Genomic DNA, 20,443 nt, shown 5'->3' on the forward strand with positions numbered 1-20,443 from the left:
TTGAGACATATCTGGTCTAGTGTTGTTGAAACATATCCGGTCTAGTGTTGTTGAGACATATCCGGTCTAGTGTTGTTGAGACATATCTGGTCTAGTGTTGTTGAGACATATCCGGTCTAGTGTTGTTGAGACATATCCGGTCTAGTGTTGTTGAGACATATCTGGTCTAGTGTTGTTGAGACATATCCGGTCTAGTGTTGTTGAAACATATCCGGTCTAGTGTTGTTGAGACATATCCGGTCTAGTGTTGTTGAGACATATCCGGTCTAGTGTTGTTGAGACATATCTGGTCTAGTGTTGTTGAAACATATCCGGTCTAGTGTTGTTGAGACATATCCGGTCTAGTGTTGTTGAGACATATCTGGCCTAGTGTTGTTGAGACATATCCGGTCTAGTGTTGTTGAGACATATCCGGTCTAGTGTTGTTGAGACATATCTGGTCTAGTGTTGTTGAGACATATCCGGTCTAGTGTTGTTGAGACATATCCGGTCTAGTGTTGTTGAGACATATCCGGTCTAGTGTTGTTGAGACATATCCGGTCTAGTGTTGTTGAGACATATCCGGTCTAGTGTTGTTGAGACATATCCGGTCTAGTGTTGTGGAAACATATCCGGTCTAGTGTTGTTGAAACATATCTGGTTTAGTGTTGTTGAGACATATCTGGTCTAGTGTTGTTGAGACATATCTGGCCTAGTGTTGTTGAGACATATCCGGTCTAGTGTTGTTGAAACATATCCGGTCTAGTGTTGTTGAGACATATCCGGTCTAGTGTTGTTGAGACATATCCGGTCTAGTGTTGTTGAAACTTATCTGGGTGTGTGTGTGTTGAAACATATCGGGGGGGGGGTGTGTGTGTGTGTGTGTGTGGTGTGTGTGTGTGTGTGTGTGTGTGTGTGTGTGTGTGTGTGTGTGTGTGTGTGTGTGTGTGTGTGTGTGTGTATTTTGAAACATATCTGGGCGTGTGTGTTTGTGATGGTTTCTGCACACTTTATTGTTAAATTATGCTTTGAAGTTAACTTTGAACAGGTATAAAACTGGAAGAGAATAACATATATCTTCCATGTTTTGTTGTCGTCAATATCCTATATAATGTCCTTATTATTATTATTATTATTTGTATTTGCATTTTTTCACGATCTTGTCTCATCGCTGCAACTCCACAACTGGCTCGGGGGAGGCAAAGGTCAAATTATGTGTCCTCCGAAACATGACCACCCCCCAAAGCCGCGTTTCTTAACACCAGCCGCTTAACCCAGAAGCCAGCTGCACCATTCAACTGATGACGGGTCAGCCTGCAGGCGCTTGGCCCGCCACAAGGAGTCGCTAGAGCGCGATGAGCCAAGTCAATCCCCCCCGGGCCAAACTCTCCCCTAACTATGACAATGCTGGGCTTATTGGGCGCCGCCCTATGGGACTCCCGGTCACAGATGGTTGTGACAGAGCCTGGGTTCGATCCCAGAATGTAGTGACGCCGCAACACTGCGAAGCAGTACTTAGGAAGGCTGCACCACTCAGGAGGCCCAACGGCAGCCTATTTCATCCATACATTTTAGTTTAAGATACACTTGAAGAAAAAGGAAAATGACGCAGTAAAGCATCGAGACATATTCACACAAACTGTCTAGTAACCGCAGCCAGTACATCATGTTTGGGCAGACATACAAAGTTCAAAACAAACCAACCATAGAAGACTGATTGTATGTATAGCTTACATATATGTTTTCATAGCATATATATTTTCAAGGACAACAGGTTAAAGAGACACCTGTGAGGAAAGAATCACTAGAAAGGTTGTTTTTTTATGTGGAACTCAATGAACCCTGTGTCTCCTGGTCCCTTCTGGTCTCCAGTCAGCTGACTCGGCATGTTGATCATCATGATCCATAACCAAGCTGTTCCTGTTCTAAGACTTCTATATGTAGCTATGGAAACAGAAACAAGATTCCAAATCCCTCCACCCATCCCTGGTTCTTTTCCTCAAACCTGCATTCAGAAAACCACAAATTGAAGCTGTTGATTGACTCTATAGGACACTAGAGGGAGTGTTGACATGTAGTGGATGGTTTGATGAGGATAAAACATGCTCGGATGGAAATGTTACTTAGTCTGCGTCACAAATGGCTCCGTATTCTGTAGTGCACTATGTTTGACCAGAGCCTTATGGGTTGAGTAAACCTAGAGGGGGGGGGGGGAGTCAACTTAAAATTATCTGTTTGCTCAACTTGTTTCATATGTTTGTTAAACTATAAATTATTATTTGGGCATCTTAACTAAAAAAAAGTGCATCTGGATACAAGCACAGTGCTTTTAACATACAATGTTTTCAATGTATATATTTGACACACGTTGACTTAGTGCATGTTCATTTATATATATATATTTATATATGTCCTCACCTGGGATGTGGACTCACAACCTCTTGGTTTACATCATCCCCATCTTCCTGCTAACCACCATGTATGTCTGGTATCAGTTAATCTGACTATTCTCTCATCATTCATTTACTTATTTCAGCAATTTAAGGGTTTTCTGTGTTGTTGTCTAATTTAGGTGGGGCATATTACTCTGTTAAAATGGTACTTCTTAATTACTATAATGAATAAAATAGTTTTTCTGGAGTGTCCTTTTAACAGAGGTGAGATTTACTTTGAAGTGCAAAGTGTAGCAATACAGGTGAAATCAGTCATTGACACAGACATGGTGGAGACGCAGGAAGATTGGAATGCTGTGAACCAAGAGGTTCAAATCCCACAGAACAACATGTAGAATAACAATTACTGTATAAATGAACAGAGACTGTGTGAAATAAGTCAGTTGAAAACATTGTATATTAAAAGCACTGTTTGTGTCTAACTAGTTCTAGTGTTTTTGTTTTAGTTAAGATGCGCAAATAATACTTTTTGTTGAATGAACCTATGAGACAAGTAGAATAAACACATCATTTTATGTTCACTGAATTTCGGCCTTTCGTTTTTCTCCAGTTGGACCTACAGTAAATTTGGCCCAACTATATTTTTTTAGTTCAGGTAACACTTAGACCGAAAAGTTGAGTCAACTAAAAAAGGCTGTGGAACCAGTTAGTTAATAATAATGAGTTGAAACAACTTACAGTGCAGACTTGGTTTGACTTTTGATTGGACTTCCATGTTGGTTTGAAGCTCCTCCATTAAGTCTCCACACATTCCAGAGCATCATTATGGGACCATGTTGAAGTCATCAAAGCATCTCTAGGTCAGACTAGCTCAGCCATTGCATAATAACAGTGGTTTCATTTGGACGCGTGCCAATGTTTTAACAAGATATCGCACATGATTTCCTGTTGAATCACAACTCATAAGAATAGAGGGAGAACAACTCCACAGTCCCATGGCCAGGAAGGCCCAGCACCAGCATGACAAGCACTCACTGTGGACAGCAGCATCCCATTACCAGCCACCCACTGTCGATAGCAGCATCCCATTACCAGCCACCCACTGTGGATAGCAGCATCCCATTACCACCCACTCACTGTGGACAGCAGCATCCCATTACCAGCCACCCACTGTCGATAGCAGCATCCCATTACCAGCCACCCACTGTCGATAGCAGCATCCCATTACCAGCCACCCACTGTGGATAGCAGCATCCCATTACCAGCCACCCACTGTGGACAGCAGCATCCCATTACCAGCCACCCACTGTGGATAGCAGCATCCCATTACCACCCACTCACTGTTGATAGCAGCTTCACATTACCAGCCACCCACTGTGGATAACAGCATCCCATTACCACCCACCCACTGTGGATAGCAGCATCCCATTACCAGCCACCCACTGTGGATAGCAGCATCCTATTACCAGCCACTCACTGTGGACAGCAGCATCCCATTACCAGCCACCCACTGTCGATAGCAGCATCCCATTACCAGCCACCCACTGTGGATAGCAGCATCCCATTACCAGCCACCCACTGTGGACAGCAGCATCCCATTACCAGCCACCCACTGTGGATAGCAGCATCCCATTACCACCCACTCACTGTTGATAGCAGCTTCACATTACCAGCCACCCACTGTGGATAACAGCATCCCATTACCACCCACCCACTGTGGATAGCAGCATCCCATTACCAGCCACCCACTGTGGACAGCAGCATCCCATTACCAGCCACCCACTGTGGATAGCAGCATCCCATTACCAGCCACCCACTGTGGATAGCAGCATCCCATTACCAGCCACCCACTGTGGACAGCAGCATCCCATTACCAGCCACCCACTGTGGATAGCAGCATACCATTACCACCCACTCACTGTGGATAGCAGCATCCCATTACCAGCCACCCACTGTGGACAGCAGCATCCCATTACCAGCCACCCACTGTGGATAGCAGCATCCCATTACCACCCACTCACTGTTGATAGCAGCTTCACATTACCAGCCACCCACTGTGGATAACAGCATCCCATTACCACCCACCCACTGTGGATAGCAGCATCCCATTACCAGCCACCCACTGTGGATAGCAGCATCCTATTACCAGCCACTCACTGTGGACAGCAGCATCCCATTACCAGCCACCCACTGTGGATAGCAGCATCCCATTACCAGCCACCCACTGTGGATAGCAGCATCCCATTACCAGCCACTCACTGTGGACAGCAGCATCCCATTACCAGCCACCCACTGTGGACAGCAGCATCCCATTACCAGCCACCCACTGTGGATAGCAGCATCACATTACCAGCCACCCACTGTGGATAGCAGCATCCTATTCCATGTATGCAAAACTAAACCATCAGAGAGCAGACAGACAGATGCGCACACACACGCACACGCACACACACACACACACACACACACACACACACACACACACACACACACACACACACATTCTCTCTGTAAAGGGGATTGCTTCCACTCCTGTGCTGTCGAGTGGAAGCACATTGGTGTGAACTATTGAGCCAAGTGGATCAGTATTCATTAGGGGTGTTTGTCCTGTCAGGTTCTATGTCAGATTATTACAGGTTATTGTTCAGTAGGGGTGTTTATCCTGTCAGGTTCTATGTCAGATTATTACAGGTTATTGTTCAGTAGGGTGTTTGTCCTGTCAGGTTCTATGTCAGATTATTACAGGTTATTGTTCAGTAGGGTGCTTGTCCTGTCAGGTTCTATGTCAGATTATTACAGGTTATTATTCAGTAGGGGTGTTTATCCTGTCAGGTTCTATGTCAGATTATTACAGGTTATTGTTCAGTAGGGGTGTTTATCCTGTCAGGTTCTATGTCAGATTATTACAGGTTATTGTTCAGTAGGGTGTTTATCCTGTCAGGTTCTATGTCAGATTATTACAGGTTATTGTTCAGTAGGGGTGTTTGTCCTGTCAGGTTCTATGTCAGATTATTACAGGTTATTGTTCAGTAGGGGTGTTTGTCCTGTCAGGTTCTATGTCAGATTATTACAGGTTATTGTTCAGTAGGGGTGTTTGTCCTGTCAGGTTCTATGTCAGATTATTACAGGTTATTGTTCAGTAGGGTGCTTGTCCTGTCAGGTTCTATGTCAGATTATTACAGGTTATTGTTCAGTAGGGGTGTTTATCCTGTCAGGTTCTATGTCAGATTATTACAGGTTATTGTTCAGTAGGGTGTTTATCCTGTCAGGTTCTATGTCAGATTATTACAGGTTATTATTCAGTAGAGGTGTTTGTCCTGTCAGGTTCTATGTCAGATTATTACAGGTTATTGTTCAGTAGGGGTGTTTGTCCTGTCAGGTTATATGTCAGATTATTACAGGTTATTGTTCAGTAGGGTGCTTGTCCTGTCAGGTTCTATGTCAGATTATTACAGGTTATTGTTCAGTAGGGTGCTTGTCCTGTCAGGTTCTATGTCAGATTATTACAGGTTATTGTTCAGTAGGGGTGTTTATCCTGTCAGGTTCTATGTCAGATTATTACAGGTTATTGTTCAGTAGGGTGCTTGTCCTGTCAGGTTCTATGTCAGATTATTACAGGTTATTATTCAGTAGGGGTGTTTATCCTGTCAGGTTCTATGTCAGATTATTACAGGTTATTGTTCAGTAGGGGTGTTTATCCTGTCAGGTTATATGTCAGATTATTACAGGTTATTATTCAGTAGAGGTGTTTGTCCTGTCAGGTTCTATGTCAGATTATTACAGGTTATTGTTCAGTAGGGTGTTTATCCTGTCAGGTTCTATGTCAGATTATTACAGGTTATTATTCAGTAGGGTGCTTGTCCTGTCAGGTTCTATGTCAGATTATTACAGGTTATTGTTCAGTAGGGGTGTTTGTCCTGTCAGGTTCTATGTCAGATTATTACAGGTTATTGTTCAGTAGGGGTGTTTATCCTGTCAGGTTCTATGTCAGATTATTACAGGTTATTGTTCAGTAGGGGTGTTTGTCCTGTCAGGTTCTATGTCAGATTATTACAGGTTATTGTTCAGTAGGGTGCTTGTCCTGTCAGGTTCTATGTCAGATTATTACAGGTTATTGTTCAGTAGGGTGCTTGTCCTGTCAGGTTCTATGTCAGATTATTACAGGTTATTGTTCAGTAGGGGTGTTTGTCCTGTCAGGTTCTATGTCAGATTATTACAGGTTATTGTTCAGTAGGGGTGTTTATCCTGTCAGGTTCTATGTCAGATTATTACAGGTTATTGTTCAGTAGGGTGTTTATCCTGTCAGGTTCTATGTCAGATTATTACAGGTTATTGTTCAGTATGGTGTTTATCCTGTCAGGTTCTATGTCAGATTATTACAGGTTATTATTCAGTAGAGGTGTTTGTCCTGTCAGGTTCTATGTCAGATTATTACAGGTTATTGTTCAGTAGGGTGCTTGTCCTGTCAGGTTCTATGTCAGATTATTACAGGTTATTGTTCAGTAGAGGTGTTTGTCCTGTCAGGTTCTATGTCAGATTATTACAGGTTATTGTTCAGTAGGGTGCTTGTCCTGTCAAGTTTTGTGTCAGATTATTACAGGTTATTAGCATGATATTAGTATTAAAGGGGTAATCTGGGATTTAAACAAGAAGTGTACACCCACCACTTTTTTTGGGGTGAACAGCAGAGGGATGGCGCTGGAGAAATGCAACCACTCAAGTTCATAGACCGAGCTATGGATGCTAGTTAATGCTTGCTGTTAATGTTAAGAGAGAGTTTTTGATACAGGGTCGTTTTACTGTAGCAGCATAGATACCAGTTTGTACGTATAATAGAGATATTTAGTGAGAGAGACTTTGCGGTTCTGTTAACTTGCTCGTCCTACCTCTGGAAGGCTGGCCCTGGCTGGCTGTCTTATCCTTCTGGAGGGCCGGCCCTGGCTGGCTGGCTGTCTTATCCTTCTGGAGGGCCGGCCCTGGCTGGCTGGCTGTCTTATCCTTCTGGAGGGCCGGCCCTGGCTGGCTGGCTGTCTTATCCTTCTGGAGGGCCGGCCCTGGCTGGCTGGCTGTCTTATCCTTCTGGAGGGCCGGCCCTGGCTGGATGGCTGTCTTATCCTTCTGAAAGCTAAACAAACTACCAGCTGTGTTTTTGCCAGATGTGACGTGCTGTGTAGACTCTTTGATGTAGACTCTGTAGACTCTGATGTAGGCCTGTGTACGTCTGTGTACTATGAGCTATCATCACATCGCGTATTAAGAAGCACACTATGAGATGATGAATCTAGCATCAGAAGCAATCTCATATATCTCAATGGAACCCTATTCCCTGTATAGTGCACAACTTTTGACCAGGGCCCATGTTTGTTACCATTGGCGTGACAATGACCATAATAGTTGGCATGACAGCACAAACAGATCTGAGACCAGGCTATAGACTCCTTCACGCCTTAGTGCCTGTGGGGTGGAGCAAACCATGCACCACATTCCTAAGGTCTGTCCAATCTACCAACTCAGCGGAGGGCCTAATCACCCTCAACTCAGCAGGACCGGAAGCAAGGGCTTGGCTAAAGGAATTCACTAAATAAATAAATTAATGTTGTTTATCTCTCTGGCTGCTTCCCTTAGGTTGATGAGATCTACCACGATGAGTCCTTGGGAACCAACATCAACATCGTCCTCGTCCGCATGATCATGGTTGGGTACAGACAGGTAAGACTTCTCATCTTCCTGATCACGGTCAGGTACAGACAGGTAAGACTTCTCATCTTCCTGATCACGGTCAGGTACAGACAGGTAAGACTTCTCATCTTCCTGATCACGGTCAGGTACAGACAGGTAAGACTTCTCTTCTTCCTGATCACAGTCAGGTTCAGACAGGTAAGACTTCTCTTCTTCCTGATCACAGTCAGGTACAGACAGGTAAGAGTTTACATTACACCCGTCGCTCGCTCTGTCTCTCTCTCTCCTCTCCTTCTCTCTGTCTCTCTCGTCTCCTTCCCTCTGTCTGTCTCTCTCTCGTCTCCTTCCCTCTGTCTCTTTCTCTCTCTCTCCAGGGGCGATAAGGGGTGGCCATGGGAAATCAACTAATTGTGAAACAAATAGTGTTTAAATTGGCTGAAACTAGGATTCATTGTATTGACTAACTGTTTCAACTGTTCATTTGTATTTGCCCTAATTTATTCAAATCAATCAATTTGAAGTGATCCATCTTGATCCATCCAGACTCACATTAAGCATCTCCAATCCAAAATTAAATCTAGAATTGGCTTCCTATTTCACAAAGAAAGCATCCTTCACTCGTGCTGCCAAACATACCCTCGTAAAACTGACTATCCGTCCGATCCTTGACTTCGGCGATGTCATTTAAAAAATAGCCTCTACTCAACAAATTGGATGTAGTCTATCACAGTGCCATCCGTTTTGTCACCAAAGCCCCTTATACTACCCACCACTGCGACCTGTATGCTCTCGTTGGCTGGCCCTCGACCTCATATTCGTCGCCAAACCCACTGGCTCCAGGTCATCTATAAGTCTTTGCTAGGTAAAACCCTGCCTTATCTCAGCTCACTGGTCACCATAGCAGCATCCACCCGTAGCACGCGCTCCAGCAGGTATATCTCACTGGTCATCCCCAAAGCCAACTCCTCCTTTGGCTGCCTTTCCTTCCAGTTCTCTGCTGCCAAAGACTGGAACGAATTGCAAAAATCACTGAAGCTGGAGTCTTATATCTCCCTCTCTAACTTTAAGCATCAGCTGTCAGAGCAGTTTACTGAGCATTGCACCTGTACACAGCCCATCTGTAAATAGCCCACCCAACTACCTCATCCCTATATTGTTATTTATTTTTTTGCTTATTTGCACCCCAGTACCTCTACTTGCACATTCATCTTCTGCACATCTATCACTCCAGTGTTTAATTGTTAAATTGTAATTATTTCGCCACTATGGGCTATTTATTGCCTTACCTCCCTAATCTTACTACATTTGCACACACTGTATATAGATTTTTCTGTTGTGTTATTGACTGTACGTTTGTTTATCCCATGTGTAACTCTGTATTGTTTGTGTCGCACTGCTTTGCTTTATCTTGGCCAGGTCGCAGTTGTAAATGAGAACTTGTTCTCAACTGGCCTTCCTGGTTAAATAAAGGTGAAATAAAAAAAATACAAATATTCAAGTTAGATGTTCAGTGGTTCCTCCCATCTAAAGATTGTTTTCCCTCTAAGGGATTTTTGGCGAGTTGAAGCTAATTTACTGTATTTCTACACAGGGACATAAATAACATTCTACAACACCTGCCATAGCCTACAGAAATGAGCTATTAGCTCAGGGACTTAAATAACATTCTAGAACACCTGCCATAGCCTACAGAAATGAGCTATTAGATCAGGAACTTAAATAACATTCTATTTGTCAAAAATAACTAACTTAAATTGTTGCCAGCAGCACAATTATAGTCACTAACCTTTTAGATAAGGTTAGTGGGGCTCCCGAGTGGAGCAGCGGTCTAAGGCACTGCATCTCAGTGCTAGAGGCATCACTACAGACCCTGGTTCCATTCCAGGCTGTATCACAGCGGTCTAAGGCACTTCATCTCAGTGCTAGAGGCGTCACTACAGACCCTGGTTCCATTCCAGGCTGTATCACAGCGGTCTACGACACTGCATCTCAGTGCTAGAGGCATCACTACAGACCCTGGTTCCATTCCAGGCTGTATCACAGCGGTCTAAGGCACTGCATCTCAGTGCTAGAGGCGTCACTACAGACCCTGGTTCCATTCCAGGCTGTATCACAGCGGTCTACGACACTGCATCTCAGTGCTAGAGGCATCACTACAGACCCTGGTTCCATTCCAGGCTGTATCACAGCGGTCTAAGGCACTGCATCTCAGTGCTAGAGGCATCACTACAGACCCTGGTTCCATTCCAGGCTGTATCACAGCGGTCTAAGGCACTGCATCTCAGTGCTAGAGGCATCACTACAGACCCTGGTTCCATTCCAGGCTGTATCACAGCGATCTAAGGCACTGCATCTCAGTGCTAGAGGCATCACTACAGACCCTGGTTCCATTCCAGGCTGTATCACAGCGGTCTAAGGCACTGCATCTCAGTGCTAGAGGGGTCACTACAGACCCTAGATCGATTCTAGGCTGTATCATAACTGGCCATGATTGGGAGTCCCATAGGGCGGCGCACAATTGGCCCAGCGTTGTCTGGGTTTGGCCGGTGTTGGCTGTCATTGCATATAAGAATTTGTTCTTAACTGACTTGCCTAGTTAAATGAAGGTTAAATAAAAAATATATATATATTCTCCTCAAGCACAAGAACCCTCTTCAGGCTGTTGCTGTAAAACAATAAAGATGCCTCCAAAATGGTACTCCATTCCCTATGAAGTGTACTACTTTTCCTTATATAGTGTACTACTTTTGACCAGGGATGTTAGTACACCCTAGGTACAGTATGTTCTCAATAACTAATAATTACATTATGTTTTAGTCATTGAGCAGATACTCTTATCCAGGGCAACTAAAAATCAGTGCTTTCAACTCAAGTAGCTAAAACAAGCATGCTGATCCCTATCATTGCAGGTAAAACCATTTTGAAGTAGTCATCTATCTGCTGAATGAGCGCTAGTAAGATTAATAACAATGATTAAACACTGTGAGATGATCCTATCCAGCGGTTATGGTAGGCTGTTAGCTTGAGTGCCTGCTGTTTGGGGTATCATGCCAATTCTTTGTCGCTCATTGGCTTAACAATGACAGCAATGGAGTTGGCAAGAGCACAAACAGATCTGGGATCAGGCTCGTAGATTGTTTCTGAAATGAGAACGGTATTCTTCTTTCCTCAGTCCATCAGCCTGATCGAGCGTGGGAACCCGTCCCGTAGCCTGGAGCAGGTGTGTCGCTGGGCCAACACGCAGCAGCGCAGGGACCCCGATCATGCTGAGTACCATGACCATGCCATCTTCCTCACAAGGCAAGATTTTGGTCCCGCAGGTATGCAAGGTACTGTATTTCTCTCGATCGAGGCCTGTGCAGACTGATACGACAGATATCTCCTTCCATTCACAAGGGTTGGCTCCTTTCAAGGCTAGCTCAGGTAAGGTCTCTGGAAACTTGACAGAGTTGGGGTCAGTTTCAATTCCAAGTCCATTCCGGAAGTAAACTGAAATTCCAATTCCGGATTTTTTTCCCCCTTTTTGCTTTTCAATTGGAATTGGATTGTCAGTTTACTTCCGGAATTGTTTTAATAGTGATGGACTGGACCCCAACCATGCTGGGAACTTACAGGGAAGCAGGCAGCTGCTGCTATGGTCCAGAAATGGGGTCCATCCCAAGTGGCACCCTATTCCCTATATAGTGCACTACTTGTGACCAGAACCCAATGGGGCCCTGGCAAAAAGTAGTGCATAAAGGAAACAGGGAGCCATTTTGTGACGCTGACATGGTCCTGAGCATGTCTACAGCCTCCAGTGGTGACCTCACATAACACTGAGCACATCATTGAGTATTTTCCAACCCTTTGCTGACTGACTGGGCATTGGTGCCAACCTATGTTTCCAAAAATACCATCAGATCGACAAAATAATGATTTCTGGCATGTAGGGAAAAAACATGAAAATGCTCAGAAATGGTTTGATTTTTCCTTTTTCCAGTATTTATAGTTTCCAGGTAGTCTGTAAGTAACTTCTAATTTAAACAGAAATAGGAAATGTCCTCTCTGTGTTGTTTTACATAATACAACTCATCTAAGATCGTCTCTACCTGAATCAATGTGTACTGCAGTACTCCCACTCTGTCTATTTGTAAGACAAGTGAATGAAGATAGACATGTTGACTTTAATACGCATAGACTTGAAAGTATTATAGACTGTAAGTATTATAGCAACTATTTTCTCTCTGAGTAACCTCTATAGAGGGAACACTTCAAGTTCAAGGTTAAAGTGTTTATTATCTTGAAGGTATATTACTTAGTATTTGTTATAAAATGTACACATCCACATTACATTACATTACACATCCACATTACATTACACATCCACATTTACATGACAGTATGTATTTTGGAACAAGATCTGTACAGTTGTTTTGCATCACAACACCATTTCTTGAGACTTGGTCACTGCAACGCAAGGCTTTGAGAAACAAACCTCTTGCTTCCTGCTTTTGAAGTTCACTGTCACATATTGACTTTTGACTTTGGTTTAACTTTGAAGCACATGTCATGTTTAAAAACTTCAAACGTTACCGTAGCAGCTAGCGATGTTATGGCCATAACAGGCCCATCTCTAAGGCACCGTGGGATGGGTTGGGACTGGCCTCTTCAACTAGGGAACAACCTTCCAGGCTTAGGGGTAAACATCACACTCTGTTGCCAGAGTTTTATGATGACTTGGAGGATTTTACACCCAAATACAGACCACGAGACCTTAAAGGAAACTCCTATTTATAACGAGTCAGCAAAAATAACTACATGGAAACGGTCCAGAATCTATGTAACGCTTTATTTTAAACTTTAATATCTTAAATCTTAACATCTCAATGCAACTCTGATGAGATTAATGAGGGATGAAAATCATAAACTAAATCTGAAGATTTTGTTATTGAATGTATGTGATTGTCCTCTCACTGTATCAGTAACCACTGACAGGTATGTAGAATGTATGTGATTGTCCTCTCACTGTAGCAGTAACCACTGACAGGTATGTAGAATGTATGTGATTGTCCTCTCACTGTAGCAGTAACCACTGACAGGTATGTAGAATGTATGTGATTGTCCTCTCACTGTAGCAGTAACCACTGACAGGTATGTAGAATGTATGTGATTGTCCTCTCACTGTATCAGTAACCACTGACAGGTATGTAGAATGTATGTGATTGTCCTCTCACTATAGCAGTAACCACTGACAGGTATGTAGAATGTATGTGATTGTCCTCTCACTGTATCAGTAACCACTGACAGGTATGTAGAATGTATGTGATTGTCCTCTCACTGTATCAGTAACCACTGACAGGTATGTAGAATGTATGTGATTGTCCTCTCACTGTAGCAGTAACCACTGACAGGTATGTAGAATGTATGTGATTGTCCTCTCACTGTATCAGTAAGCACTGACAGGTATGTAGAATGTATGTGATTGTCCTCTCACTGTATCAGTAACCACTGACAGGTATGTAGAATGTATGTGATTGTCCTCTCACTGTATCAGTAACCACTGACAGGTATGTAGAATGTATGTGATTGTCCTCTCACTGTATCAGTAACCACTGACAGGTATGTAGAATGTATGTGATTGTCCTCTCACTGTATCAGTAACCACTGACAGGTATGTAGAATGTATGTGATTGTCCTCTCACTGTATCAGTAACCACTGACAGGTATGTAGAATGTATGTGATTGTCCTCTCACTGTATCAATAACCACTGACAGGTATGTTGAATGTATGTGATTGTCCTCTCACTGTATCAGTAACCACTGACAGGTATGTTGAGTGATTTATCTATAGGATCTGTGTCATTTATGATACTATATACTGTATCTCCCGAGTGGCACAGCGGTCTAAGGCACTGCATCTCAGTGCTTAAGGCGGCACTACAGACACCCTGGTTCGAATCCAGGCTGTATCACAACCGGCCGTGATTGGGAGTCCCGTAGGGCGGCGCACAATTGGCCCAGCGTCGTCCGGTGTAGGCCGTCATTGTAAATAAGAATTTGTTCTTAACTGACTTGCCTAATTAAATAAATAAAAATATCTAAATTACTGACTCATATCATTCATGGAATATATAGGTGTGATTTATACTGAACAAAAATATACACGCAACATGTAAAGTGTTGGACCCATGTTTCATGAGCTGAAATAAAAGATCCCAGAAATGTTCCATACGCACAAAAAAATGTATTTCTCACAAATGTTGTGCATAAATTTGTTTACATCCCTGTTAGTGAGCATTTCTCCGTTGATAAGATAATTCATCCACCTGACAGGTGTGGCATATCAAGAAGCTGATAAAACAGCATGATCATTACACAGGTGCACCTTGTGCTGGGGACAATAAAAGGCCACTCTAAAACACAATGCCACAAATGTAGGAGCGTACAATGGGTATGCTGACTACATGAATGTCCACCAGAGCTGTTGCAAGAGAACGTAATGTTAATTTCTCTACCATAAGCCGCCTCCAATGTTGTTTTAGAGAATTACGTCCAACCGGCCTCACAACCGCAGAGCACGTGTAACCACGGCAGCCCAGGACCTCCACATCAGGCTTCTTCACCTGTGGGATTGTCTGAAACCGAATAATTTCTGCACAAACTGTCAGAAACCGTCTCAGGGAAGCTCAACTGCGTGCTTGTTGTCCTCACCAGGGTCTTGACCTGATTGCAGTGGTCAAAAGCTCACCTTTAATGGCCGCTGGCACGCTGGAGAAGTGTGCTCTTCATGGATGAATCCCGGTTTCAACTGTACCGGGTAGATGGCAGACAGTGTGTATGGCATCGTGTGGGCAAGCAGTTTGCTGATGTCAACGTTGTGAACAGAGTGCCCCACGGTGGCGATGGGGTTATGGTATAGGCTGCGGACAATGAACACAATTGCATTTTATCAATGGCAATTTGAATGCACAGAGATAACGTGACGAGTTCCTGAGGCCCATTGTCGTGCCATTTATCCGCCACCATCACCTCATGTTTCAGCATGATAAAGCACAGCCTCATGTCACAAGGATTTGTAAACAATTCCTGGAAGCTGAAAATGTCCCAGTTCTTCCACAGCCTGCATACTCACCAGACATGCCACCCACTGAGCATGTTTGAGATGTTCTGGGTTGACGTGAACATTTTTACATTTTAGTCATTTAGCAGACACTCTTATCCAGAGCGACTTACAGTAGTGAATGCATACATTTCATACATTTTTTAATTTTTTAATTATTATTATTTTTTCTGTACTGGTCCCCCGTGGGAATCAAACCCACAACCCTGGCGTTGCAAACACCATGCTCTACCAACTGAGCCACACGGGACCACTGGTGAATGACAGCGTGTTCCAGTTCCCGCCAATATCCAGCAACTTCGCACGGCCATTGAAGAGGAGTGGGACAACATTCCACAGCCCAAACTCAACAGCCTGATCAACTCTATGCGGAGGAGATGTATATGTATTTCCAGTCATGTGAAATCCATAGATTAGGGCTTAATGAATGTATTTCCAATGACAGATCTCCTTATATGAACTGTAACCCAGTAAAATCTTTGAAATTGTTGCATGTTGCGTTTATATTTTTGTTCAGTGTATAACTATAACTACTGTTCTATAGCTACTGTACTATAGCTACTATACCATAGCTACTGTACTATAGCTTCTGCACTATAGCTAATGTACTATAGCTACTGTACCATAGCTACTGTACCTACTGCAACTTTTTCTCATACTCTTCCATGCCAAGCTCACCATGGCGTTTTAATGGGAATGTATATAGTCTACATTCTCTTGAATATCTTTTATCTGTCTTCAGATAAAGGGCTTAGCTAGCGCATCTCCATTGCTTTTATGTTGTGCCATTTTGCTTGCAGCATTTAAATAGGTGATGAGCAACTAAACTTTCATGGAAGAATAAACACCATCCATCATTCTAACTAAATCTAACTAAGCTATTCCAACTAAGTCTAACTAAGTCTAACTAAGCCATTCTAACTAAGTAGAACTAAGTCTAACTAAGCCATTCTAACTAAGTAGAACTAAGTCTAACTAAGCCATTCTAACTAAGTAGAACTAAGTCTAACTAAGCCATTCTAACTAAGTAGAACTAAGTCTAACTAAGCCATTCTAACTAAGTACAACTAAGCCTAACTAAGCCATTCTAACTAAGTCTAACAACTAAGCCATTCTAACAAAGTAAAACTAAGTACAACTAAGTCTAACTAAACCATTCTAACTAAGTAGAACTAAGCCAGTCTAACTAAGTAGACTAAGTCTAACTAAACCATTCTAACTAAGTAGAACTAAGTCTAAGTCTAATAACTAAGCCATTCTAACTAAGTAGAACTAAGTCTAAGTCTAACTAAGCCATTCTAACTAAGTACAACTAAGTCTAAGTCTAACTAAGCCATTCTAAGTACAACCAAGTCTAACTAAGCCATTCTAACTAAGTACAACTAAGTCTAACTAAGCCAGTCTAAATAAGCCATTCTAACTAAGTAGAACTAAGTCTAACTAAGCCATTCTAACTAAGTATAACTAAGTCTAACTAAGTCTGGGTTCTAGCTAATCACCACAGAGCAAGAGTCCCAAATGGTACCCCATTCACTATGTAGTGCACTACTTTGGACCAGGACCAATAGAGCTCTTGTCAAAAAAGTAGTCCTCTATATAGGGAATAGATTGGCATTTGGGACATGGCCAACTGAAGCAGCCCTGATCATCAATATCTGTCTGTATCTGCATTTGCTGCTTTTTACCTGCATGCCAAAGGTCTTCACATGGTCAGAGAGCATGATCATTTGTTTGAACAACAAACCCCAAACATTTTTGCATTTGAACCAAACAAAACGCTTAGCTAATCTGGATCGCTGCACATCTCTTGATCGAGTATAGTAGTTATATATAGTATAGTAGTTAGTATATAGTGTATAGTAGTTAGTATGTAGTATAGAAGTTATATATAGTATATAGTTATATATAGTTAGTATATTGTATATAGTAGTTAGTATGTAGTATAGTAGTTATATATAGTATAGTAGTTATATATAGTATAGTAGTTATATATAGTGTATAGTAGTTAGTATGTAGTATAGTAGTTATATATATAGTATTGCCTTCCATGTGGCTCAGTTGGTAGAGCATGGTGTTTGCAACGCCAGGGTTGTGGGTTCGATTCCCACGGGGGGCCAGTACAAAAAAATGCATGAAATGAAATGTATATATATATATATATAATATAGTAGTAGTATAGTAGTTATATATAGTATAGTAGTTATATATAGTGTATACTATGTAGTATAGTAGTTATATATAGTGTATAGTAGTTGTGTGTGTATATATATATGTATAGTAGTTATATATAGTATATAATATAGTAGTTATATATAGTGTATAGTTGTTTTATATATAGTATACAGTATAGCACTTATGTATAGTATATAGTATAGTACTTATGTATAGTAGTTATATATACTATATAGTATAGTAGTTATATTCATGTGTCCTTTGTGCTTTGTGTTTAAATATGTGTCATTACTGTATTGTTGGGTTATATTATACGGTTGTGTTTGGTTTTAACAAGCTTGTGTTGGTCTGTCTGTGCTGGGTTTAACAAAATGCTTTCAAGCTTACTGTTTATTTTAGTACATAGAGGAGGAATTTCGACACGAGCAAGTACACAGACAAAATCTTCAGGCCTTTCTCAAAGTTTGACAGTTTTTCAATTTTGTCGTAGCATCATTTCCTGCCTTTGGGCATTTCCTGATTATTGACACAGTATATTTTTAAAGGGTATTTTATTCATCTGTTCAGCAGCACGTATCAGCCTACGACAGAGACACGTACTTACTGCTATCAACAACAAACTGCTCATTGGACACAAATCACAACATCTACTATGAAAATTAACACAGACTATAAAGCAAGTCTTCTTCATGTGCATCTGTCCCAGATGGCACACTATTCCCTATGATGTGCACTATGGTCCCTGGTCAAAAGTAGTGTACTATATAGGGAACAGGGTGCCATTTGGGATTTAGCCACACATGAAGACGACATGCTTTATATACAGTAATCTGTGTTCATTTTCATATTAGTTGTTCTGATTTGTGTCCAAATAGTAGTTTTTTGTTAATGTCAGTATGTATATGTCAGACACTATAATTATAATAGCATTGGCTCTTTTGGGATAATTCATCATTTTCTCCTATGTAAAAAAAAACACTTAGAGCTGAAGTCAATCAAACATCCTGTATTAGCAGCAATGTTTACGCAGTAGCTTTGTTTACACAACTACTAGCTGTAAAAATGTGCGCGCATTCTGAGAATTCTGACAGCTAGAAGTACCTACCAGTGTCAGGAGACCATACGTACTGTTTCTCATCTACACAAAACTATTGCAAAATGCAATAGGTACTTTATATGCCTCTTGACAGGTTGTCGTTGCAAATAGGAATGTGTTCTTAATTGGCCTCCCTGTAGATGAAGATGACCACTGACCAAGATATGAATGTATGATGAATGTATGATTAATGTATGATTTACTAGATCAATTGGTATTGAAGACGTCTGTCGGGAGACATCTAAAAGCAGGCCGACCTAGTCTCACCTTTATCGAACCTGTCACGCTTGTCGTCGGTTAAAGAGGACCAAAACGCAGCAGGCTTGCGGTTGTTCATTTTGAACATTTAATTAAATCAAAACAAACACAAAAACAACAAACAAGAGAACGAACGATCTATTGACAGTCTGCAAGGCACAAGGCTAACACAGAACAATCACCCACAAATAACAAACACACCCTAATATATGGGACTCTCAGTCAAAGGCAAATAGACAACACCTGCCTTCAACTGAGAGTCCCAACCCCAATTAACCAAACATAGAAACAGACACACTAGACTAAACATAGAATACATGAAAACCAAACAGTGCCCAAAAACCCCGGAATACTTAAATCAAATGCCCCTTCAACAAACACACCACCCCGAACCACATAAAACGAATACCCTCTGCCACGTCCTGACCAAACTACAATACCAATTAACCTTATACTGGCCAGGACGTGACAGAACCTCACCACATCATCATAACCAGGGTTTGAGCAGAGCCTTAGAGAGGCATATGTACCAGACCTGGGTTCAAGTAATATTTGTTTTTAATTGTAATACTTTAAACACCACGTTTAGTCTGCCTGGAGTGCCAGGGGGGCGGGGTTTTGCGCTTATGCAACTATTCCATTGGTTCCATAGCGCCAGGCAAGCTCAATCAAGCCCAGCTGAAGTATTTCAAATGATTTCAAGTAGTATTTGAACCCAGGTGTGATGTAACAGCTATACAACCCTTCATCTCTGCGTATGCCTGCCTAGCGGGTTTGTTATCAGTGCTGTGTGTGATCTGTGTTGCCTAGGTTACGCCCCGGTGACAGGCATGTGCCACCCTCTGAGGAGCTGCACTCTGAACCACGAGGACGGATTCTCCTCGGCCTTCGTGGTGGCGCACGAGACTGGACATGTGTAAGTCATCGCAGCACACAGGCTGCGTCCCAAATGGCGCCCTCCTCCCTGTTGTTCACTACTGTTGACCAGAGTCCTACGGGACCTATGAGCCCCATAGCTTGAAGAAACTAAAGGGGCACAAGCAAAGAGCTGCGTGTGTGGGTTTCTCTGCACTGCAAAGGAAATAGGCTGCCATTGGGAACAGAGTCATGGACACAGCTGGAAAACACAGAACTAAGACACACTCCAGATGGGGGTCGATTCCATTTCAAGTCGGTCAATTCAGGAAGTAAATTGTAATTCTAGTTATTTTCTTTCAAGTTTATCATTGAATAATTAACCTGCAACAAGTATGTGTGACTGCTTTTCCAATTATACATTGAGTGAATTACACATTACATTAGAGCTGCTGCTCTACTTAGTCTAGCCAGGACCATTACATTAGAGCTGCTGCTCTACTTAGTCTAGCCAGGACCACTACATTAGACCTGCTGCTCCACTTAGTCTAGCCAGGACCATTACATTAGAGCTGCTGGTCCACTTAGTCTAGCCAGGACCAATACATTAGACCTGCTGCTCTATAGAGTCTAGCCAGGACAATTACATAAGAGCTGCTGCTCTACTTAGTCTAGCCAGGACCATTACATTAGACCTGCTGCTCTATAGAGTCTAGCCAGGACCATTACATAAGAGCTGCTGCTCTACTTAGTCTAACCAGGACCATTACATAAGAGCTGCTGCTCTACTTAGTCTAGCCAGGACCATTACATAAGAGCTGCTGCTCTACTTAGTCTAGCCAGGACCATTACATTAGAGCTGCTGCTCTATAGAGTCTAGCCAGGCCCATTACATAAGAGCTGCTGCTCTAC

The 20,443-nt window shown here is 42.3% G+C and overlaps 1 protein-coding gene across 1 annotated transcript in view; it reads left to right on the forward strand.

The window, feature by feature from the left end:
• LOC106593178 (A disintegrin and metalloproteinase with thrombospondin motifs 14) overlaps nt 1–20,443 on the forward strand; it is a 135,607-nt gene that overhangs the window by 61,395 nt on the left and 53,769 nt on the right. Inside the window, exons 5-7 of the mRNA XM_082964979.1 lie at nt 7,998–8,081; nt 11,224–11,380; nt 19,487–19,592. Of these exons, the coding sequence (XP_082821105.1) occupies nt 7,998–8,081; nt 11,224–11,380; nt 19,487–19,592 (347 nt within the window). The remainder of the gene's footprint in view (nt 1–7,997; nt 8,082–11,223; nt 11,381–19,486; nt 19,593–20,443) is intronic.

Source organism: Salmo salar, chromosome 18 (assembly GCF_965601325.2).
Source record: "Salmo salar chromosome 18, fSalSal1, whole genome shotgun sequence".
NCBI lineage: Eukaryota > Metazoa > Chordata > Actinopteri > Salmoniformes > Salmonidae > Salmo > Salmo salar.